At 33.3% G+C, this 25,337-nt stretch overlaps 2 protein-coding genes across 6 annotated transcripts; one reads left to right on the top strand and one right to left on the bottom strand.

Annotated features, from left to right (window-relative positions):
* Nucleotides 1-10,748: 10,748 nt before the first annotated feature.
* On the top strand, nucleotides 10,749-14,816 carry LOC134230496 (uncharacterized). Of its 2 annotated transcripts, none has more exons than XM_062712334.1 (7): nucleotides 10,749-10,940; nucleotides 11,470-11,613; nucleotides 11,778-11,871; nucleotides 11,988-12,155; nucleotides 12,298-12,395; nucleotides 12,969-13,115; nucleotides 13,846-14,816. In XM_062712334.1, the coding sequence occupies exons 1-7, from the start codon at nucleotides 10,861-10,863 to the stop codon at nucleotides 13,865-13,867; spliced, it is 753 nt and encodes a 250-aa protein (XP_062568318.1). In that variant the 5' UTR covers nucleotides 10,749-10,860; the 3' UTR covers nucleotides 13,868-14,816. The 2 variants fall into 2 exon arrangements, with proteins under 2 accessions (XP_062568318.1, XP_062568317.1); XM_062712333.1 differs by having other exon boundaries at nucleotides 10,876-11,053.
* Nucleotides 14,716-23,138, bottom strand: LOC134230497 (uncharacterized). 4 transcript variants are annotated; one of them, XR_009984360.1, is made up of 8 exons: nucleotides 22,873-23,138; nucleotides 20,334-20,505; nucleotides 19,957-20,097; nucleotides 19,452-19,566; nucleotides 17,347-17,593; nucleotides 16,892-17,031; nucleotides 15,439-15,634; nucleotides 14,716-15,256 (listed from the first exon to the last, which is right to left on the bottom strand). XR_009984360.1 is itself a non-coding variant. In XM_062712335.1 (5 exons), the coding sequence occupies exons 2-4, from the start codon at nucleotides 17,487-17,489 to the stop codon at nucleotides 15,585-15,587; spliced, it is 333 nt and encodes a 110-aa protein (XP_062568319.1). In that variant the 5' UTR covers nucleotides 17,490-17,593; nucleotides 19,452-19,585; the 3' UTR covers nucleotides 14,716-15,256; nucleotides 15,439-15,584. The 4 variants fall into 4 exon arrangements, 1 of the variants encoding a protein (XP_062568319.1); XR_009984362.1 differs by having other exon boundaries at nucleotides 20,403-20,505; nucleotides 22,873-23,137; XR_009984361.1 differs by having other exon boundaries at nucleotides 20,334-20,402; nucleotides 22,873-22,889.
* Nucleotides 23,139-25,337: the final 2,199 nt, after the last annotated feature.

Here is a 25,337-nt window from a genome sequence, read left to right as displayed (position 1 = left end):
GTCAAAAAAATAATAAAAAGAATAATAACTAGATGAGATCTCGTTGCGAGCAACGAGTAGGTCTTCCGTCCGATTTTTCGATAAGATGAGATGTGATTTTGACTATGATCTTTGTTACAAAATAATGATATCAAGACTTCTCTCACTTGATTAAATTCTTTTGATTTATTCAACAATCTCAAATACTTAAAGATGAAAGTGATTTGGCCCCTCTCGGCCCCTAATTTGAGGGACCAGACCCTTTTCTTGATTTCAAATGAAAGGTCTCGTGATTTTGAACACTTTTTGTTCAAGATGTATTCACAGATCTCTTTTCGTTAAAGAGATATCTTGCATGAAAATATTTAGGGGCCACCAATCCAAGTCATTAATGGGGCCATTTTACAATACTAGTAATTCAAACGGTGCATATTGTTTGGAACATTATTCTGACCATCCTTTGTTCAACATTGCTTATATCAAAATATTTCTCCTTTTTGAGATATAAACTGACCAACACTTCATATTCTGGCCCCTGTGACCCCTTATTTCGTAATATATGATTAAAATTTTATACGATGTTGTTGCAATTCGTTAAGATAAATACCTTTTAATCAGCAGTGTATTACAAAATATAGATCATTAAAGAGTTATAGATGAAAGAATTTTGGCCCCTCTGAGCCCCTATTTTGAAGAGTCAGCCCCTTTTTCTTGACAACAAATGAAAGGTCTTTTAAATTCAAAGACATTTTTTCTCAACGCTTATTCAGAGATTTCTTTCCGTTGTGGAGACATGCTAATGGAAATATTTAGGGGCTATCCCTACAAGTCCTTAATGGGACCATTTTAAAAAAAATCACAGTATGCATATTGTTTAGAACATTATTCTGACCATCTTTTGTTCAATATTGCTTATCAAAATATTCCCCCTTTTTGAGATATAAAGCGTCATAGATTTGACATTCAGGCCCCTTGTGACCCCTAATGATGTAACATATTATCTCAGTTTTATAATATATTGTTATATATTGTTGCAAATCGTTAAGATGAATATCTTTGCTTCAGTAATGTATAATAAAATATTGATCATTATAGAGTTATAGATGAAAGACTTTTGGCCTCTCTGAGCCCTTAATTTTAGGGGTCGGCCCCTTTTTCTTGATATAAAATGAAAGGTCTTGTCATTTAAAAGATTTTTTGTTCAATACTTACTCAGAGATTTCTTTTCGTGGTGGAGATACGCTGAATGGAAATATTTAGGGGCCATCGCTCCAAGTCCTTAATGGGGCCGTTTTACAAAAATTCAAAGTATGTAAATTGTTTAGAACGTTATTCTGACCATCTTTTGTTCAATATTGCTTATCAAAATATTCCCCATTTTTGAGATATAAAGCGTCAAAGATGTGACATTCTGGTCCCTTGTGACCCCTAATTACGTAACATATGATCAAAATTTTATAATATATTGTTGCAAATCTTTACGATGAATATCTTTGCTTCTGTAATGTATAACAAAATATTGATCAATAAAGAGATACAAATGAAAGACTTTTGGCCCTTCTGAGCCCCTAATTTGAGGGGTCAGCCCCTTTTTCTTGATTGCATATGAAAGGTCCCGTTAATCTGTACAACTTTTCTTCTATATGTTTTAACAAATTATGAATAAATACGAAGATATAAAACAAAAAATGTCAAATTTTGTGAGATGTTTCCGAGACATTTTTTGGGCTCTATCGAGCTTAGGCGCCTTTTGCGCTATGACGATTTGGACGCCTGCCTGCAACTCAGCAAACCTTCCCTTACTTTCATTGAAAATCTTGAGTTAATATTTTAAGTCGTTCCGGAGGAGTTTCCAGGACAAGTCGACCCTCTAAAAATCAGAAAATCGTCCATATCTCACGACCGGAAGTGACGTCATCGACGACTAAAATTTCCGACAAGGTTCAGATAAATATCTATCACATCTGAAAGTTTAGTGAAAATCGGTCGAGCCATTTTTGAGAACTCGCGTGCACAAAATCGGTAAGAAAAAAAAAGAATAATAATAGGGAAAAAGAAACCGAACGAAAACAATAAGGTCTTCCGTTGGAAACGGAAGACCTTAACTAGACATGAAACTCGTTGCGAGCAACGAGAGGTCTTCCGTCCGCTTCCGGAAGGAAAACGTTAAATCGAACAGAAAAATTGAAAAAGATTTGCACACAAGGGGGATTGAACACAAGACGCCAGCATGAAACTCCGTCGCACTTAATACTCCGCTATCGCGACCTCTACTCTAAATCTACTTGTATTTATGTACAAAACAGTGCTGCCGTCTTAAAATTATGAAAGGCAGGTCACTATTCAATATTCAGCGACAAACCCACGAGTTAATCTTTGCGCCTTTTCTTTGGAATGTTCTATTAAATAGGTGTGATAGCTTTAATGAAGTTAAAAAAAGAACGTTCTTATAGTCTAATCAAGGTTTAGAAAGTATATTTAACAAAGAACTATATGCGGTATTAACCAACATTTGCCCCCCAAAATCAAACTTTGATGGAGTAATATTTAATTAAGTCCTTAAACAGGGGAGTATATGCTGACTTCAAAGCACTGAATAATTTCATAAGTAATGACGTCATATGTACGTAATGACGTTACAAATATGACGTAAATTTCAGTTTTTTATGAATTTTGCAGAAAAATGTACATATTTCGTCGATATTTTAAATAAAAGTCACCGAGCGCATGTGTGTTCAGGATTAATATTTTGATATAATGTGTAGAATGATAATATCAATGAAATATGTCAATATTGTTCCTGAACACACATGCGCTCTATAAATTCTAAAGCTTAAATTGTTGAAATTTTGTCCATTTTGTCCTCTTTCTGAAAAAGAATATAAAATCGGACTAGTTTGTGACGTCATAAAAACAGAAATTGTGAATACACTGCTCTGGAACTATAATATTTTCTGTTAACTTATATTTCTTGTACAATTTATTGAATTCAGCACATTTCAGGAAGTTTTCAAAATTTGACTTTTGTGGGGGCAAACATATGCAATATACCGCATATAGTTCTTTTACAAATTCAATATTGAATATATGCATTTAACACTAAAGCGGCGAAACAGTTACGAATTTTTAACTATGTTCAATTTCCTTTGTATCCCCAAAGTGAACTATCCCGATTAGTAAGTCGACAAATGATGAAATGTTTCGCCGAAAAACATGGCTCGTCCTACAACGGTCATGGAATCAGATATCATTCTTGCTCAATAACTCTGAGACAAGAATGCTAAAATAAACTCCATGAATCGATCTTTTAAAAAAAAAAGACATCTTATTTTTGTCTTATTTATTAGTTTAATATGACACAAGTGTGCATAGGAAAAACAGTGGTTAAGATTTATAATTAAAATATTAATTGATATTCTTTTTAGAGAAAGCATTACTTATAAGCATGATTAAAGATCTGTTTTTCCATGGTGCACAAAAGATATTTCCTTTGCACATTTAGTCTTTTACCAAAAATAGAAGACGTTAGTTTGACACAGAACAGCAACTAAACTACGACGTGACAATCTAAGTATTCCTTTACAATTCATTTATCCTTATGTTACTTTCGTTCAAGCAAACGCTCGGCTGCCTCCGTAAACCCCTATTGCGAAATGTCGGCGTTGACAGAGACAGCCGCCATTTTGGACCCACTTCAGATTTTTGAATGCTAATATCTAGAGTTTAGATTTATCAACATTCAAACAAATTATATAGTAAGCATTACAAGGAAGACTTCTATGAATATACCAAAAATAAATGAAGAATACTTTAAAACAAAAAAGTTTGAAAATACGATTATTTTAAATTTGCATCTCGTAACAACCGGAAGTACTGACGACGCACAAGAAGGTGATTCCGCAAACCACAAAGTGACAAACTATCGTCTCCAATTAGTCTCCAGGTCTTATCTTGAGCCATTTTCGATAAAAAGGGGCGACAAAATTGCATTTTAAAATCAGGAAATTGTCCATAACTTGGCACCGAAAGCGTATTTTCCAAATTTCTCTACGGATGTAACAACTTCATATAATGAGACATATTTTGTGAAAGTTTCATGAAAAACTGCTGGATAGTTTTCGAGAAATCGCCTGCACAAAATTTTGTCAAAAAAAAGAATAATAATAAGAAACAGTAGAATCACTATAAGGTCTTCCGTGAAGACGGAAGACCTTAATAAGAAACAGTACAATAACTATAAGGTCTTCCGTGAAGACGGAAGACCTTAATAATAAGAAACAGTAGAATCACTATAAGGTCTTCCGTGAAGACGGAAGACCTTAAAAACAGAAGAAAAACAATAAGGTCTTCCGAAGGAAGTCGGAAGACCTTAAAAACAGAAAGAAAACAATAAGGTCTTCAGAAGGAAGTCGGAAGACCTTAATAATAACTAGAAAGTCTGCTATTGCAAGCAATAGCATATTTCGCCCCGTACTGGACAACACTTTCATTTTTACCATCACTAAAACAATGGTCCATTAGCTAAGCTTGGACAACCATCGAGTCGTATCAGTCCTTTCCGTTGGAAACGGAAGACCTTAATTGGGTACATCCCACTAATTATTTTTAGAATCGGTAGGAGAAAGTAGTGCAGGAAAAAATTATAAGTTCCTAAATTTGCAGACTTGCATAAAAGAAATTGGGCAGATGTACTGAACTGAGCCTCATACTTGTTAATTGGCAGTATCTTTCCTACCAAAAAAGCTTGGCAAATGTAATTTATTAAGAAGATCAGCAGAATTATTTTGTGTATTATAACGCCAGTGAGAACTCTGAAATTTCCCTACTTTCACTTTCATTTTTAGGGGTTCTGATGGCAGGGCTGATGTTTGTTATGAGATGATAAATCATGTGTAAACTTTATCAGTTTAGCGGAATCATGAACATTTTCGGCGAGATGAATGTTTTGTTTACAGTGGTGATCAAGGCTTCGCGCACCTGCAGGAGCGGATCCAAGGATTTATGAATGAATAAAAACTATGGAAATGACGTACCAATTTTCTAATTGATACATGCATTATCTAATGAAATTATTAATATACAAGTAATGGAAATACAAGAAAACGCGAAATGCTAATAAATGCAGCTGACAATCGTTATTTTTTTTTTATAGATAAAATAATTATAAAATCTAGAGACAAGACAGAAGAAGAATGAATGTTGGCAAAATATCAAATCACATTAGGAGAACTGAATTTTATGAATGAAACTTTTAAAACGTTACTTGTAAGTTGTGTATGTTTATATCTGTGTATTCTACCTGGCTGTGCGCTTCCTTCGCGTTTGGGGGGGGGGGGGGTCGTCTTGAACATAGAACCTTAGCCATAACGTTTGAACGGTAAGGGCTAGGGCTTTCCTATTTCAAATATGTATTCTTGTGAAAAGAACTTTTATTGGATACGAAGAACTTTGACCTAGACCTTGGAGAACATGTGTACATCTTTACCTTTTTTTCTGTTTCGTTTCTATGGCAACTGTGAGCGACTCATTACAATTATTTTAAAAATAGAAATCACTTTGACACATTGCAAGGAATAAACATTGACAGTTTCAAAACGATTGCTTGAGTAGTCATTGAGAAAATTGAAATTAAAGAATTTTAACTTTCCCCTGGTTTCCATGGCAATAATTGATTATTTGAAAATTTTAAATGCAAATCGCAAAACTACAATTACTAATCACTAAAATAAAAAAAGTTTCATGACGAATGTTCAAGGGACCAGAGAGAACACTCGCGGACAAAATTCGTCAAAATTCGTCGCTTTTTGCAGGTTTCCATGGCAACGGTAGCCATTTTGAAACTGAATGACCACATGGCACAACAACAACCAGTGATCGTCCTTTGAGGAAAGTTTCAGGAAGATTGTCCCAGCCATCTCCAAGAAAACGCCTGGACAAAAAAACATGCGTACAATAGCAATATGTCTCCCCGACTTCGTCTGGGGCGACATAATAAGAAACAGAGTAAAAACAATATGTTCCCCAACTTCGTTTGGGGAACATAAAAATTAATCCGTATGATATAAAGTAATCTAAAGTATTATTTGCTGCTTAGATATGCACCATTTGTCATTTTTATGCAATTCCACACAAAATTTTGCACACATTTTCAACTTTGCCTTGCAAACATTACTCACGTCACCTATCTGAATATAGATCTATGAAAAAATATTGCTGAATTCTAAAGAAAAAAGATTTTTTGTGTTATTTGTCCAAGTCATCGGTGTCCCTAGGAATTAATGTGACTACTCCGTGTCGCCCGATACTGTATCGGCCGATCATGTTCTTTCAGCCGACAAGACCAGAAAAATTTAGTCGCCCGACCATCGGCTTAAATGTGACCTAGGCATTAGATTTACTATAGTGAACACTTTGACTCTTTAATTTACTATAGTAATAAGTAGGAAAACTTTGATTTACCATAGTAATAACTACGGAAACTTTGAATTTAACTATGGTGATAACTTTTAAAACTTTGATTTACTAAAGTGATAACTTTGACACTATAGTGATCACTTTGAAAACTGATTTACTATAGTCAACACTTTGATACTATAGTGAACACTTCAAAAACTTTGATTTACGATAGTGATTACTTTAACAGTTTGATTTACTATAGTTTAGTTAACTATGGTAAACGATAGTTAACTATAATATATATTTTTGTTATGAAGATGGTGGACACCTTTCGATCACTAAAGTTCAGTTGAGCCTTCGGTCCAACTGAACTATTAAATCTGCTGTTGAGGGTTTGATTTTGTGCTCAGCCTAGCACCCTGACTGGCTTAGCACATCGCTATAGAACAATGACATTACAATTCATATGATCCATCGTTCCTTACAACGTTCAGTCAAAGGTTCGTTTGAAATAAATCCCCAACAAATTACCACATTTTTTAAAGATGCACATATCAAAGATTTCATATTTTGTACATGATCTACTTTCTTTCGGCATGTCAACGACTTCATCGTGTGAAACATAAAAAGCCATTGCTCCAAGCAATCGAAAAATATGGGCAAGGTTCAAGTTTTGGCGGACAAACAGCTAAACAAACAGACGGACGAACAGGACAAAAACTACATACCCTGAATTTTCGAATACGGGGGCATAAAAAACAATTTATCATTTACTTGATTCATTCTAATTGTTAGGCCAGTATTTACATGTCTACCGAGTTTTTCTGTCTGTCTGATCTTGACAAGGAGCACATAAAGGATTTTACCGGTTGACAAATGATGCTTATTTTGTCATGGTACCTGATCCCACCTCTGCTGTATTTAGAGGTTTATGGTTGCACTGTTCCTGATTTTTATTGTTTCAATATAATCTTTTAAGCTTAATTACAGTGTGTACATAGAGGATATTCAATGTTTTGTCGTTGAATATAGAATTTATTTAACGAGTAGGACAGGATTTTTTTTTATATTTTCACGAGTGCGAAGCACGAGTGAAAATATCAAAAAATCCTGTCTCACGAGTGAAGTAAATTCCATATTCAACGACAAAACATTGAATTTTCTGTTTATTACATTTTCTTTGATTTTTTTCCTTTAGTCTGTCTTTTTTAATGCAGTCAATGAATAGGCTACATGTACATGACGTCACAGTTGAGCAGTTGAGACGTCATAGCTAAGTGTTGTGAGATTGAAAACGCTGTATAAACAAGGATTTCAACAGCATATTTTGGGAATCTTTGGCAGTTTTATTCGATGTAAGAATGGTTTATTTATTTTCTAACAGACCAAGTAGTATTTTTTACAACATTCTTTGTTATCTGAAGGAGAATCGAGAGTTTTCCCGCACTTCTGATATTTGTCACACCGTGACAGGATATCATTTTGATATCCTTTCACACTGTAACAGGATATCACTTTTATTCAATGGATAAATTACAGTATTTCACTGTTGAAAATGTAATAATGTCTGTTATCTCCATATTCCATTGCATTGCCCCGGGACACCCCAACTACATATAATAAAGAGCCATAGCTGCCTTATCGACGACAACGCGTACTCAAGTATTTAAATGGAAATCACTTGTTTCTGTTTATAGATACAGGTACCTTTTCAATTCAAAATCAAACTATATGTATGTAATTATTTGTGGACCAGTGTTATATTTTCAAAGTTGCAAGTCGGTTACATGACAATGATTTTACTTGTTTTATACTCTTATTCTAAACAAGATTGTTAAAAAATTTCAAAATTAAAACAAGCCAGGAGGTATGACTTGGGGTCATTAAAATAGTTTAAAACTGTTTTTTCCCGAGATACTTTCAAGGTGTAATGTTGTATTATATATCTCTTACATTATTTATACATGTATTATAAAAAAAAATAATAATAGAAAACATAGGAAAATGTACAGAGAAAAAAATAAATCATAGATAAGATATACGCACTGCATGTGAGACTCAAACTCACGATCATTATGTCTTCAATCCAGCAATCATACCACTACGCCACGAAGTCATATTAGTTCAATGGATAAAATTAAGACAGATTGTTGAATCTTGAAATAATTTTAGAAGAAAAATAAAATACATATTTTCAACATTTTCAATATAAAGACCACCTTTAACCAAAATTATCTAAATGTAATAAAGTGCAGTCATATCCAAATAAAATTATTCCGAAGTTGTATCTCTGGTTAAGGGTGGTCTTTAGCTATAGTTTCTCATTGTTTAGGGGGGTACCTCAGTATTTACTATATTCTCCATATAAACTGAACGATTTTTATATTTATCATATGAGGGAACTATTAATATTTGAATATTATTTTTGTGTGATTTGGTATAAGGCCTGCTGCATAAACTAACATTGTATGACAAAATTTTGGTTAAACAATGTATTTAAAAAATCACTACTAGAGTATGCGAAAGTGACTATCAAATGCGCTATGGCTCTTTTCAGTCTAAAAATATACATTAGCATTTTACTAGAATTACATGTTTACCCTTTTCTTAAGGAATCGTTAACTTTATATAAAATATCATAATTTACAAGGATGATATATTTTATAAAGAAAAAAAGAGAACTTTTTAAAAAGTTTACCTTTTTTCATCTTATAATATCTAATCTATATTTCACTCTGAAAACAATCTTAACAATCGTTAAAAATTATAAATTGTGTTGCATGATCTCTTTGTAAGATAGGAAGACCTAAAATGCACCAAAAAATATTGACTATCAATCTACCCCAAACTGTAACTAGGTCATTCTATTCTCCAAATTGATATATGATCATGTGTGAAATCTAAATCGTTAATAAAATCTGAGGTATTATTGGGAATTTCAGAAGTACTGTACAACATAATTGAGAAGTGGTAACCATTACAGATGTTGAAACTTACAATCTCCAAGGAACTTTTATAGACAAAAATGAAGTTACCAAAAATCAATAGCATTAACACATACCACTTTTCAACACTATTCAACCCCCCACCCCCAATAAAGACCAGGTTTTGTTAAATGATAGACGATTGTTTCTTCAATAAAAATGGAAAGAGTAGATTTGCATACCTTATTGAGGATCGCTGATAATATGTACACTTCTTTTAACTCATTTTGTTGGATACGATCTGATTCTATATACATTACTCCGAGTCAGAGTTTGATTTTTAACAGATGACTGAGTTTCTCATTGACAATATCAACATTTAATCTTTAGTTTTTGGGGATCAGGCTTTCAAAAATCTATAATGCAGTTGGGTATGTATTGTTCTCCGTTGCTTGCATACCCATTTTGTATTCAAATGAAGCAGAATTTGTTTTTTAAAATAATTCTACGTAAGAAGAAGTCTCTTAATGTTGTCTTTAAATTTACATTATGATAGAGAGAATTCGTAATAAAGGACACATTATCTGTTTCATATTTGGATGATTTATTGGGAAAAAAGCATTGATGGTAAATTAAAAACAAAAACTTAAGATAGACTTCGTGTCTTCTACTTTTCTATCATGAAAATTCCTATTTTAAGAGATATTTGCATTCCATTAATCAGCTGCATATGGGTTTATGTCTCCCAATAGATCCGATATGCAAGAACAAGCTCTACATCGAAGCAGTCTATCATAAGGTCATACGTTGACCGATGTCTCCTTTATGGCATGTCAAACGTTGCAATATTTGATAATCTTGTGATGTATATTCAAAATCTTGTGATGTATGTTCGAAATCTTGTGATGTATATTCAAAATCTTGTGATGTATGTTCGAAATCTTGTGATGTATATTCAATATCTTGTGATGTATATTCAAAATCTTGTGATGTATGTTCGAAATCTTGTGATGTATATTCAAAATCTTGTGATGTATGTTCAAAATCTTGTGATGTATATTCAATATCTTGTGATGTATATTCTAAAACTTGTGATGTATATTCTATAATCTTGTGATGTATGTTCGAAATCTTGTGATGTATATTCTATAATCTTGTGATGTATATTCAATATCTTGTGATGTATGTTCAAAATCTTGTGATGTATATTCAATATCTTGTGATGTATATTCAATATCTTGTGATGTATATTCGAAATCTTGTGATGTATATTCTATAATCTTGTGATGTATGTTCGAAATCTTGTGATGTATATTCGAAATCTTGTGATGTATATTCAATATCTTGTGATGTATGTTCAAAATCTTGTGATGTATATTCCAATATCTTGTGATGTATATTCGAAATCTTGTGATGTATATTCTATAATCTTGTGATGTATGTTCGAAATCTTGTGATGTATATTCGAAATCTTGTGATGTATGTTCGATAATCTTGTGATGTATATTCGAAATCTTGTGATGTGTGTTCTACAATTCAGTGATGCGTGCAATAAAATTGCATGACGCAACAGAAAAGTAAGGACACTTTTCATTGGTTAGAAATAACGAAAGTAGCTGAAGCGTCGGGAAAACCATGCAGGTGAGAAAAAACACAATCATCAGTTTGTTTATTGCAGCACTTATTACGAGATGCACGAGTGTTGTTCCTGGTGACATGATGGAGATATTTCGGCCTGCTAGGGAAAAAACTCAGTAAACGTAGATATATTGACAAAATTTGTAGGTACTTGTAACGATATGTCACGATGCTGCATTGTCGGATACAGTATTTATACATGCATGCTAAAAAGTTAAATCTCGTAGTAATCAATATAGCAGAAGAATAATGAAGAGTACATACTACAAAAACTGTGCAATTTGTAGCAAGATTAATTTTTGTTTAACAGCTGTTTTTATTACATTTTATTTCGTATTATTACTACCAAATACTGCTACCGTTTGTTAATGTTATGCACATGATTATCTTGTACTTGCAAGTAAATGAAACATTTTAAAAAAAAATAATGAAAAAATAAGTCATTTAGGCTATTTGATAATAACATGCTAAATGAACAGGTTTTGCTTTTTAATTCTCCTTCACTCAGTCTTTGTATAATGTATATTTTTAGACGAGCTGATCGCCAACCAGGAGATCAGAATGATCGCATCTGCTCCTGCCACTTTAAGGATGGTAAGAAGGAGGGGGACTCTGCATATTTTGCATGGAATGAAGGAAAGGCCATGGATTTCTCTGATCCTGAATGTACAAAAAGGTGAAATTATTTTTCAAAATGTGACCGACATCTTGTTTTTGGATGGTGGGTGGGTGGAGTTTAATTGAGAATATTTTACTAAAAAACTTTAAAAGGGTACATGTATAAACAGAGTAGCTTACAACTGAATAAAAAAATAATTCAAGTTTAATTATTTTACAAAGGAGGAAAAAACTCAAAAGTGAGGAGTCCCTGTCATCTTCACAGATGGACCAGTTGCAGATTCCACAAGCACCAAAATGTCAATATCAAGAAAAAGTAAAGCTCATTTAAAACACCAATGATGACAAATGACCAACACTGAAACATTTTCAATAATTTTTAATAATATATAAAGTTCTTTTAACTGTACATGATTTACAATATATTTTCAGTTGATATCAGAGCACAACTACTCAGTATCCTGCACATTTAACTGTACTCAAGAAATGCAGCGCCTCTCAACAGAAACACAACTGGAAAAGGAATTGCTTGCCCTAAAAATAGAGTCTAGTAAAAGGAAGCCAATATCAATCCACGATATTAAATACAACGAAGAGAAGGTACATTTAAAGGAATTCCAATTGTGATTTCCTATTTCCTAACAATTTCAGTTACTGTAATAAAAACTTGTTGCCATTGAGGGATGAACATCTTAGATTGACTGTTATGTTAACATATTTTGTTATTATTTGGGAGTGTTAGGTCTCTGATCAGCAGGGGCATTTTCTCTATATAAGAAGAAAATGGAGACTCCCTATCCACCCGATGTATTTTGTCGGACAGTTTTCTGTACATTGCAGGTAAATTTTTTATTTATTAACTTTCCAGCCTCTTATTGTATAGTACATTTTGGGGTTTGAAGTCAGTTTTTGCTTTTCTTTAATTTTTTAAAAAAAATTATTTAAATTCTCCTTTTCTTAGAATAAAATTCAAAAAGTAGCTTCTGATTGTAAAGTATAAGACTACAGACATTGAACTTTGATTTGTTATCAAAAGGATTGATTTAAACTTGTCTAAATTAATTGTAAACAAAAATAAAAGGGGGCACCTGCTATTTCTTTAAGCGTTTTTCACTGGGGGGTGGGGAAACTTTTTTGTACATACTTGAGCAATAGGAGGGATCACATAAGAATCAATTAGTATATCAGAGTCTTAAATAATATCCTTTGCATAAGCATAAAAAAATTCTATATCAGTCTTTTTAAAACCTTTGAATTTTGCTTAACTACGATTTATCCAATTTTGGAGCTTTTTACCTAATTCTGGGTAGAATCCACCCTTATGAAATTATTGACTCAATTTTGACTTAATATCACTTTATTAACATTAAAGCACAAAAACAATTCATTGTACAAATATTTTATTTCTTACAGTCACCAATATATCCAAATATCATCACCGGCCCAGACGTCATTCACTCCTTTGAATTGTGCTGGTAGCAGTAAGGTGTCATCATTTGAGATGGTCACAGTATCCAATACACTGAAGTCACAGGACTCAAATTTCATACATGTTCACAGGTAGGTGTATAGTCTTTGAAATTACCACAATTGACTAATTCTGGGACAGGTAAGTATGTAAGTATAGGAATGAGAGCACCAAATCCCCGGATGCACACATGGCTTTGTTTGTTATGGAACATTAAACCGAATACTGAATGGGTAGGCGTTACGCCATTGGCTGAAATCAGGTATTTAATTGTTTTCATTTTAAAGTAAAATTAATGACCTTTGAAATAAATGATGGGATGAGGGAATATTACAGAAACTATAGAAATGCCAGGGAAGATTTTAGGAGTGGGGGTTGATTTTTTATGCCGCGTGTTCTTTACTGCGAATCTCTAAAAGTTGAAAATAACTGCAATTTTGACCTATAAACGCCATGGGACCATGTATTTTTTTCAGTATTTTTTGTTAGGGCTTAGAACAAAGTTTGAAATGATGCTAAAGATTTTTCTGAAATTGTCATAGTAAAGTACTGAGAGGGCCTAAGGTTTGTATGGAGTTCTATGGGAAAATAATTAGTGGTCTTTTCCCTATACAAGATGCTGTCTGATGGCGTAGTGTAGAATGTAGCGTAGAATGTTTTCCAAGTCAGCTTAAATACAAAGGTTTGTTTTAAAATTTATCATAATGACTTGCAAAAATTTAATGCAGTTAAATTTATTGTATTCTTGAAAGATTGACTGTAACACAATTTTTTTACACAATTACAAATAATCAAATTAATTTTTTTCCAACTTTTTTTCAGGGTCTCTGCCAAAATCTTTTGAGGATTTTTCCTCTGCTAGAGCATCCATGGATGCAATTGAAACAATCCAGGACATCCCAACACATATGGATAATCAGGCCATGGCCTACAGTATGTACAAAAGTTGCCATACTTTTAAAGCAGTAACTTGCGTGCCTCCAAATGGTGCACTTACATTTTGCTCCATGCTGTACCCAGGTTCTACTTCTGATGTAGCTATTGTACGTCACAGCCAAGTTTTACGAAAGTTCAAAGCTGGAGACCTTATTTTGGTGGTCAAAGGTTTCACCATTCATGACCAGTTGCCCCAGGGTGTCTGCTTAATTATAAAAGCTCTTTTATCGACACGAGGCCAGTTTACCATACAAGAAGCAGCACTGTGTTACAAGATTGCTAAAGCACTTATTCATGTGGAAAGAGCCAACGAGAGGATAAAGAATTACGAGATTCTCCGTCACATACCATCTACTTACAGACCAATCTCAACAAAAATATTTCAACTCTGTTCTTGTCTTGTAAACTTGCAAGCTCCACTTTTGAAAGAAATTACTTAAAGATACATGTACTTATTATAAATTTGCATTGGCGTGTGACAGTATACACTAAACAGTGAAGATATTCATACCAAAGTGCAAGGGATAAGCAAATTTTGATTTGTTATCAATGTCAATGGTTATATTTGTTAACTTTGTAGTATGTTGTAATACATATACTTCAGAAAATGAAAATCCCTTTTGTTAGCATGGATTTATTACAAGAATGTTTGGCAATTCCATTCTTCATTTGACAATATAATTTGGAAGAGGGTTTACTTATAATTTTAAATCTCTAGTTTAAAGTATATTTACCTTTAAAGCAAAACTCAACAAATTCATGTTTTCAACAATTTATCTATTAAGAAAGACCAAAATGTTACATTTTCACTTTGAGAATAACATCTTCAATTCATTAATAAAATGATTCTAAATTTTGATATTCTTTTTTTATGTAGTACATAGATTTTATTAATCATCATTGCTATTTAAAATAGTCTTATAAGCCAGAAGTTTTATGATGGATTGTGACATATCATATCATACATTTATGAGACTTAGGAACATTCAACACATTTAACATGATTATCCATTTTCCATTGTTAGAAAATTCTAGAGGTACAAAACTAAGTGTCAAGAAGTTCAAACCAGAACTCAGTTTTCCATCAGTGCTGGAATGAAAATGTTAATGTAGAAATCTATCAGCTTTGGAACATTTGCTGTCCATTCAATGTCTTTTACTATTCTAATCACAATGCAGTCTACTCTTGTCCACACAATTAAGTCGCAGAATGTTTTGTTACATATGTGTAGCTGGCCTTGAATTTGATGATAGTATGGGTGACTGGTTTTCAGGCACAGGGTATCTTGTTTAAGATCTAAAAAAAAATCAAAAAACACTTAAGTTGTGTTATACCAGTACATATCCCCTCCTTTTTCAATATCTTCATACCATATTGAACAGCTGCACTTGTAAATTAATACATGTTTTGAAATCATTTACTCACCAAGATTTTTAATTTCAAAGTACTGGACAATACAGATTTTTAATGTTATTTACCTATGAAAAATCCTTCAAATTTTGTGCCCCATCTGCTACTGTTGAAGACGATGCTGTATATGGACACTTCACCTCTACAATATTAGGAATGGCGTCTTTGGCTTCTGGAGTTTGATAAAATACACTGCATGTTGGTGGTCGAACAACTAAGCCATCAGGTGAAGCTCCCAACACTCCGAATTCATGCAACCATATCCTTTTCAGAAAAAATTATAATACTACTGAATGCAAACAAACCATAATACAATTGATTTTGTAATGCAAACAAAGTCTAAGTAGAGCTTTTATAATCCTTCCACTTCAAAAAGCAAATTTTCTGGAATATGTTGGTAACTGAATATTTATGCCCCGCCATGAATATGGCCGGGGCATATAGTGTTTGTCATGTCCATCTTCCGTCCTTCTGTCCTTCCGTCCCACTTTGTGTTTAGCTCTGTTCAAAGCTAAGTTTCAAAGAAACTATCCAAGATATTTTCATCAAACTTCATATGCTGATAGATATTGATGAGAGCTATGCAACTGCATTAACATTTTTTGACCTTGACCTGACTTTTCTTAAATAGTGTTTAGCTCAGTTTTAAACATACCATTCAAGATGGTGTTATCAAACTTTACATGTTGATACAAACTTGCATAGATGATGCATCTAGAGATGAACACTACCGGACATGCTTCGGATGCTGGATCTGACCTACATTTTCCAGATAAGTGACCAAATTAAAGTTTTTGGAGCAGGTCCATTCTTAAGAAACTATAAGCCCTACTTAGACCAAACTTGCTTGGATGATGCATCTAAGGATGGACACTACCAGACTTGCTTCGGATGCTGGATCTGACCTACATTTTCCAGATGAGTGACCAGGTTGAAGTTTTTGGAGCAGATTTATTCCTAAGGAACTATCAGCCCTACTTAGACCAAACTTGCATGGATGATGCATCTAGGGATGGACACTACCAGACTTGCTTCGATGCTGGATCTGACTTACATTTTCATTCCCAAGTAACTATAAGCCCTACCTAAACCAAACTTGCATGGATGATGCATCTAGGGATTGACACTAACAGACATGCTTCGGATGCTGGATCTGACCTATATTTTCATTCCCAAGTAACTATAAACCCTACCTGAACCAAACTTGCGTGGATGATGCATCTAGGGATGGACACTACCAGACTTGCTTTGGATGCTGGACCTACATTTTTATTCCCAACTAACTATAAGCCCTGCCTGAACCAAACTGATCAAATTTTATACATGTACAAATTTCATGTTGCTTTACTAATATATCCTCGGCGGGGCATTCATGTCCTATGGACATATTTCTAGTTTTTTTTACAATTAGACTTCAGTAATTGATTTCTGTTTGTCACCAGGATAAGTCCTGCTATTTGTTTTGACACATTGAATGTTAACATGTCAGAGGTTGAATGAATGTTATTTTGTGCTGTATACCTGACTGCTCTACAGCTGCATCTAAGTCCTTTTCATACTTTCTCAAAGCATCATCTTCATGAGTGATACCCCATGCAACAGCCTTGATGGACTCCAGATTGTAAGCCGACATCAGCTGTTTCTTCAGTGACAATGTCAATCTGGAGAAGAAAATATGATTTTTGGTTATTAATCTTATATTTCCTGCATCTTTATGTACAAATATCTAGTCATTACAGTCGAACCTCATTATCTCAAACTCAATGAGACCAAGAAAAATGTTGGAAATATCCGTGGATTCAAGAATAACACATAAAGAGTTATCAAGAATAAAATGTCCCAGTCTTTTATAAATGGTTTGGACTTCAAAATTACTGTGACATATCCATGAAATATGAGATAATGGGTTTGAGATAACAAAGGTTGACTGTAATTTTAAAAGTCTTTTTTCGCAAAAATTTAATCACACGTCTTACCGCCTTTGCTTAGAACTGAGAACTGCACCAAAGTTGGAAGCTGATATGCTATATTTCCTTACAATCGACCACATTGGGTTGTTTCGTTGCCAATGCAGCTCTTTTAATGGATTCAGGGATAATGCATGCTGTAACCATACCATAGGGGTATCAGAATGAACATACTCTGGTGATGTTAACAGGTCTTCAATGAGAGGTACAGGTGGACCAGGTTCACATGGCTCTGGTTCAAGAATCCAATTCAATGCTGAAAAATTTCATTACTTGTGTCATTCTCAAAAATATCATCCATAATATCCATATCACATATACCAAGTATTTATATAAGAGTCCATACATTTCATTTTAGTGAACACTGTCATGGGTTTTTGTAATGTATGCATTACGTATCAAATTTACAACTCACTTGCATATATTTGTTCAGAATTGTTCCTGTATATAATTTTGCACGTGGCATTCTTAGTGTGAAAATGCCATGTAAAAATTGGTGCAAATGTACAATTAATATTTACTTAATTATTAACAAGGTTTCATAATGACAGAGTATTTAAATAATAGAAGAATGATCTGATAATTCGCAAGAATATGAAACAAAATATTTTTTTTAATGCAATTGAATAATTTATTTTTCCTTTCAAAAATGTATGCTCATGTACAAAAATGCTATCATATTTATAATATAGTCTTTCCAATTATTCAAAGGTTGTTATTAATATTTATTACATAATATGTTCAAAAATTGGGCAATATACATAGCCAACTATATTATACTCCTCATCTTTGTACATTTGTTCACAATTAAAATTAACCATCGTTCAGTAACAAAATAACAGTTTCATAATACTCGTAATATAAAAATCAAATCAAACTTAAATAACAACAAAAGTGACACCAAAATCATAACTTCCTTCTTATATTTTACCAATAAACCTTCCAAGGTGCAAAAAACACTGGTCACTTTCATCAAAGGGTCGGTTTAAAGCACTTCAAATATGAAGCAAATTTTTTAACAACTGATTTATTTATATTTAATGATTGATCATTTTTAAAAAAAACAAAAAAAACAAGAGGCCCATGGGCCACATCGCTCACCTGAGCACTGTGGCTAGGAAAAAGTAAAAATTGGATTTTTATTGAAAAGTTTAAATCCAAAAGTAGTCCCTTGACCAATCATGGCTTTGCTTTTCTTGAGAAGGTTATTTTTAAAGAATTTTCCTATATATTTCTATATAAAATTTGATCATCCTTTGTGGCCCCGTCCTACCCCCGGGGAACATGATTTGAACAAACTTGAATCTACACTACCTAAGGATGCTTCCATATAAATATGATCAATCAGGGTTTTGCTGTTCTTGAGAAGATTTTTAAAGATTTTTCCTTTATATTTCTATGTAAAACTTTGATCTTCCATTGTGGCCCCGCCCTACCCCGGGGGTTATGATTTGAACAAACTTGAATTGACACTACCTGAGGATGCTTCCATATAAATAGGATCAATTATGGCTTTGTCATTCTTGAGAAGAAGATTTTTAAAGAATTTTCCTATATATTTTTATGTTAAACTTTGGTCAGCCATTGTGGCTCCGTCCTACCCCCGGGGGTCATGATTTGAACAAATTTAAATCTACACTACCTGAGGATGTTTCTCCATAAGTTTCATTTTTCCTGGCACAGTGGTTCTTGAAAACAAGATTTTTAAAACATACCATCAAATTTTCATTAATTCCCAATTATCTCCCCTTGAATGAGGGTGTGGCCCTTTATTTGAACAAACTTGAATCCCCTTCACCCAAGGATGCTTTGTGGCAAGTTTGGTTGAAATTGGTCCATGGGTTCTAGAGAAGAAGTCGAAAATATGAAAAGTTTACAGACAGACAGATGGACAGACAGACAGACAGACAAACAGCTAGATAGACAAAATGTGATCAGAAAAGAGCTAGAAATGAAACATTCCTCACCACAAAAGCCAGAAGAATATAGGGACCACCACCAGTAACATGTTTCTGGGAAGAACCAAACCATGCAGAGATAAATATCAATAGTCCTGAATCTTCGATGCAGGACCAAGTACGAGAATTGCTACAAACACTACTCCGGAGACTTACCTATTATCCTATGATGTAACGTACTTTGTCCACTGCAGCTGGTTCCCTCATAAGCTGGTAACGAGGACAGTTCAGGATGTCCTGTCAACTTTATTCCTCAACTTCCTGTCTTGGACTGAAAAGCAATAAGTGGAAATCTTTAGTGTTGCCTAGTGACTTTGAATTAAAAAGAAAGTTTTTAGATTGTGAAGGGGGGGGGGGGTACTGATGTTGTGCATTTTAATTAAATGTACGAAATCTGTATTTCACAGTTTAATGCATTCATGTATTTTGTGAATTGTCTTAGGATTCATGTAAAAATTGTTGCTATGTATTATTAAGCACTAAATCTATTCAACTGCATGTGTAAATGGGGAAAATGTGGATATGTAAATGATGTATAATTGCAATGTGTAAAATGTGACATTTTCTTATATGAGGGAGTCTGTTCATGTAATTTTTTTTTCATTAATTATTTTATTTATCTTGATAAAATTATTTCAATTAACAATATTGTTTTTCTTACCAGTCTGATGAACTCAACAAAGGTTACAGAGGTGAATGGTAGAAATATGGGTATTACAGGTGTCAAAACTCTTTGTTGATGACAGACTGCATGCCGCACTGTAAAATCACCATTTTGGATCTTTAAAAGGGGAGGCTACTCCTGAAATCAAAGAAATTGTCATAAAAATGAGTAACCTGATTTTCTTTAGGTCTCACACAAGGAAATAATTTCACTATATGTTACTATATAGCTTTAATTAAATAAATTAATTAACTAGACTCTCAGCAGATAATTCATGAATGAGAAAAAAGATTAATGCTTAGACAAAATTTGAGATCAGAAAAAATAATACCCCTTATGCAGCTTTTAAGAAAGAAAATTGAGACTAAACATACCTATACCCCGAAATACACATGGGCAAACAGCCAACACACCATCAAGGAAGTTACATTGATCATGCGTACCTAAAAAAAAAAGAGTTCCCTTTGATTCAGTGGCACAATTCTGCTGATATGATATTCCTAGTGCATGAGTCCAACATTAAAACTGTAGACCTACGTAAAGTTCCTGAAAATGAAAAAAGAAAAGAAATATTATTGTCTCTATATACATCATACATAGAACTACATTTGTTCATTTTGATTGGCTATCTCCTTGCATAAGACCTTTAAGGGGTAATTTTATGATATTTACCATGTGCACTGATTGCTATAAAACTAAAGAAAAAATACCAGCCTTACAAAGTCACTTAACCATGACCTTTGACATACCTTACTAAGAATACCCTGGACAATTTGGTTTAACTTAAGACTTCTGAATTTTTAAATGCAGGTTTTGATAAATTAACCATTTAATATACTTATGAGCTCATAAAACTGTCCTTTAAAACTGTATGATAAAGAGTGTAAAAACTTTGAAACATGTTTGGAAAGTATTATCACACATGTGATATGGGATAAATTATCACCACAGAAAGATCAAAGAAAATCACTGCAGATATGCGACAATAATTCTTATCATTGTTTATTGTATGTCAAGTCTAGAATATGATATATCATTACAAATATTATGATTTTTAGCCGGGCACATTGCTCGTAGAGCAATGCTCAGCTATAGCGACGGTGAGCAACAGAAAATGCTGCTTCTTCACCGCCAAATTGAGTTTACGAGTAAAAGTATGGTACGTGACCAGCCGCTGTTGAGAAAACAAAATCACCTTAAGAAATAGTAAATTGAATATTTTTATCATAATATTAAATTGTTTAATATTTTTTCCTGGCTCCTTTGACTAATATTTTACAAAGTAATTCAACGGGTGCGAAAGGTTTTCACCAGGTATCCCTGTCTGCATCATATTCTATAAACAATATAATTAAAATTAGATGTTAGATCGGCTCGCATACTCAACACACTAACATCTAACAAGTCATCCCATTGAGGGTCACGTAAGAGGTTAAATTCGGAACGCCTCAAGATTTATTTGCTTCAACAATATATGATGATTTTGCCAGCTGCGATTTGATTAATTGATAGAATTTGACCTCTGACGTGACCCTCAACGGGATGTTGTTAGATGTTAGTGTAGCGAGTATGCAAGCGGATCTAACATCTAATTTGAATTAGATTGATTCTATAAATAAAGGTTGTACTATCAGGCTAACACAAATGCAGGGAACATCATTAATGACTTGATGCAAATGTCACCGCTGAGGACACATCAGTGCAGAGACGTTTGACCTTAATCTTGCTGCATCGGTGTTTATTTACTTCTGTTTGTATATAAAACCGGATTACCCCAAAACGATACGTGATAAATATTTTTCGCTGTTAATTTCTAGCAATATTTTATTTTATTTTTAAAACTATTTAATATTATACATGCCATTGAGATATTTTTGTGTGTATTACATATTCTCTAAACGTCTGAACGTGATTTTAAACTGTCACCACAGTCCTTGTTCATTATCCTGTAAATGAGCCCGGCTCAATACATTTACTATAAAAATAATTGGACAAATTTGTGAATGACAATATTCAATGATGCATAGCAATTAATCTTTTCCTGACATTCACCTTCTCCTAAAAATTTGTCGTGTTATTTATTTATTTATTGCAAAGTCGTCCCTGGACTAGTGCTACGGTCAATGCAGCTGCAATGGGCCATGCAATTTCGAACCCTGCGTGGTGAGAGTTTGTCCCGAGACACAGTTACAGTACCTGGCCATAAGTGAGTCATAATTTTATTTTTACACTATATATTTCATTGAAAAACCTATTTTCATAAAAACTTGTTGTTAAGTCAATTTTAGCCCAATTTTCATGATTTTTTCACTGAAACATGCAGAATTATTCAAATTTTCTTATCTTAAATGATAAACAAAATGATACTTAAACTATTGAGAATTATTCATAAAATATTGTCACGACAAAATTTTCTAACCTCAAATTACTATGATTTCTTAACAAATTGAAGTCTTAAAATTTTTGTTTTGCACTTGACCTGTGATTTCACGGTAATGCATAAAGATAAAACTATTTTGAAATAATGTGAAGAAACTACAACAAATTCTGCATTTTATGGTGTTTTAGAAATTAAAAAGAAACAATAAATGACACTGCAAGAATATTTTAGAAAAATGTGTTTCCTAATGAAATATATAGTGGAAAAATAAAATTATGACTCACTTATGGCCAAGTACTGTAGATTATTCTAACTAGCACCAATATAGAATAAATCATACCGATTAATCAACATCAATACAATATGAGGACGTAAAAATAGGATAAAACATCCTTTAGTCCAGCAATAACTGAATAAGCCACTAAATTGTTTTTGATGTACCTTCAAACAAATCAAATTAATGTTCTTGATTCCCACTTTTCACGTTATGACTGACTTAGTGCTTCTTGATACCAAAACAATTTTTCTATTACCTATAATTTTGACTTTAGGTTGAATTCGCCAATTTCATGCTTGCGAAGTTGTGTCAATGTGTGCATTACCGTGATTACGACCGCTCCGGCTACTTTCGTTATTTCTAACCAATGAAAATTGTCCTTACTTTTCTGTTGCGTCATGCAATTTTATTGCACGCATCACTGAATTGTAGAACACACATCACAAGATTTCGAATATACATCACAAGATTATCGAACATACATCACAAGATTTCGAATATACATCACAAGATTTCGAACATACATCACAAGATTATAGAATATACATCACAAGATTTCGAATATACATCACAAGATATTGAATATACATCACAAGATTTCGAATATACATCACAAGATTATCGAACATACATCACAAGATTATAGAATATACATCACAAGATTTCGAACATACATCACAAGATTATAGAATATACATCACAAGTTTTAGAATATACATCACAAGATATTGAGTATACATCACAAGATTTTGAACATACATCACAAGATTTTGAATATACATCACAAGATTTCGAACATACATCACAAGATTTTGAATATACATCACAAGATTTTGAATATACATCACAAGATTTCGAACATACATCACAAGATTTTGAATATACATCACAAGATTATCAAATATTGCAACGTTTGACATGCCATACTCCTTTGCATTTCAATGTATCATTATATGTTGACTAATGTATTTCATATATTCTGTTATCTCTTGCTGTGGACAACTCCACGATTAAATACAATGAAACATATATAATAAAATAACGAACAGTACTCAAAATCAAAAGTCCATAAAACAATACAAAACAGGAACAGAGCAAACACGGGCCTCCAAAACATCAGAGATGGGATCAGGTGCCATGGAGAAGTAAGCATCCCATGCTGAGCGATCACACCCGCCGCAGGCTCCTTTTCATAATCGAGAAATAACGGGAAAATCCGTCGTCAATTCAGTGTATAAATAATGGACTAACAATAAGTATGAAAAACTTCAGTCAGTATTTGACTCAATGATAAATTGTATATGCTGACAAGATCTTTGTATCGACCCTAGAGGTTACGAAATTATGACTTAAAATGAGACTGCTGAAATTCTTGTTTCATCATCTTGTTTGTCAATAATTTACCTCGTTTTAGAAATTGTTCATAGGTAGAACATGCTTCTGGATATCGAATCAACTTAGATATATAAAATCCGTATGTAGGTGATGAAGGTAAGTTGCTTTTATTGCTTTATAATAGCCTATTGAGTACTTCGTCTTCCTGATCATAGAGCTGACCTTGGGTATGACTGGATGATGACTCATCCTGGACAATAGTCCGAAACATCTGCCGTTATTCAGGTTTTTTATGTAATAGTAAGATCATATGAAGAGAAATCTTCGTCATGAAGAATGGGCGGAGCGAAGCGAAAGATTTCTCTTCATATGATCTTACTGACTTTGAACAGAACCTCAGCCAATCAAATGAATGGATTAAAAATAAACTCCTCCCACGGCTGTGTCATATATAAGGCTCAACTTCACCGCTCGTTGTACACATCGAGCACGCAATCAATATCGAACACACGCGGTTTCAGAATGGACTCCCAACCTATTCAGGTTAGCAGGGGATTATATGAAATATACTGAAAGGAAAAAGAAACGCAGGGTAAACTTTTGAGGTTAATTAAATTTGTTTTCCTTAAAATACTTGTTAGTTTTCCTATCTAACTTTTAAAATCACCTTTCAAAAAGATATAACCAAATTCACATATGATTTTGTCTAATTATTCATGAGTTATTGAAGCTCAAATGACCATACCCCCAAAAAGTGAAAATCGAAAACATTCATTATCTTCAATGTCTATCTCGTGCATCTGTCATAGTCTTATTTCTCCTTTGCATGGTATTTCATCAGAGTGTTTATCTTTCAAACCCTGGCTATATTTAGCATGGGTAACCACACAAAAAAATAAGTCAAACAGCGCGCGCATGCGCCAGTGAGAGGAATACATCAGTAAGTTGACTGGCTCAAAAAACCAAACTGCGGAATTGTTTTCTTTCAAATTTCGTATGAATGTAATGATTATAATCGTCTTCTCTATAAATGGCTGTTTTTTGTGGTAGTAAGGTGGCGATTTAAGAGATGGCAGGACGAATAATCCGCTCGTAACATGGCTCTGTTTCGCGTTATCGTCATCGTCACGGTTGATTGAAAACCACTCCAGACCCTCTCTGACAACGGGTAAAATGTTTTATGGGGGAAAATTTACAAGAGACAACTTAGTAAACCGTTGTTGCCTTTTTCATTAATTAGGCAATTCGAAAACAAGACCCCATTGAACTTCCGTAAACTGTGCCAAGATTGCAATAAATTCATAATGTCTCTTAATATTGAAAAACGATGTGCATACCTCATATGCATCAAATAATGCAACAAGATTTGTTGACAAACTTGTCGTT

Source organism: Saccostrea cucullata, unplaced genomic scaffold, assembly GCF_032062105.1.
Source record: "Saccostrea cucullata isolate Sc308-1 unplaced genomic scaffold, CSIRO_AGI_Scuc_v1 ctg51, whole genome shotgun sequence".
Taxonomy (NCBI): domain Eukaryota; kingdom Metazoa; phylum Mollusca; class Bivalvia; order Ostreida; family Ostreidae; genus Saccostrea; species Saccostrea cuccullata.
This window is presented reverse-complemented; position numbering and strand designations above follow the sequence as displayed.

What these genes read in the sequence shown, in the direction of transcription:
- LOC134230496 (XM_062712333.1), top strand. Translation starts at nt 10,935, where the DNA reads ATGCAGGTGAGAAAAAACACAATCATCAGTTTGTTTATTGCAGCACTT. An exon ending in AATGTCAATATCAAGAAAAA is followed by an intron (nt 11,872 to 11,987) that starts GTAAAGCTCATT and finishes ATATATTTTCAG; the next exon opens with TTGATATCAGAGCACAACTA. An exon ending in CAGTTTTCTGTACATTGCAG is followed by an intron (nt 12,396 to 12,968) that starts GTAAATTTTTTA and finishes TATTTCTTACAG; the next exon opens with TCACCAATATATCCAAATAT.
- LOC134230497 (XM_062712335.1), bottom strand. Translation starts at nt 17,489, where the DNA reads ATGGTATGGTTACAGCATGCATTATCCCTGAATCCATTAAAAGAGCTG. An exon ending in CTCAGTTCTAAGCAAAGGCG is followed by an intron (nt 17,032 to 17,346) that starts GTAAGACGTGTG and finishes TTTCTTCTCCAG; the next exon opens with ATTGACATTGTCACTGAAGA. An exon ending in TGCAGCTGTAGAGCAGTCAG is followed by an intron (nt 15,635 to 16,891) that starts GTATACAGCACA and finishes TTTTCTGAAAAG; the next exon opens with GATATGGTTGCATGAATTCG.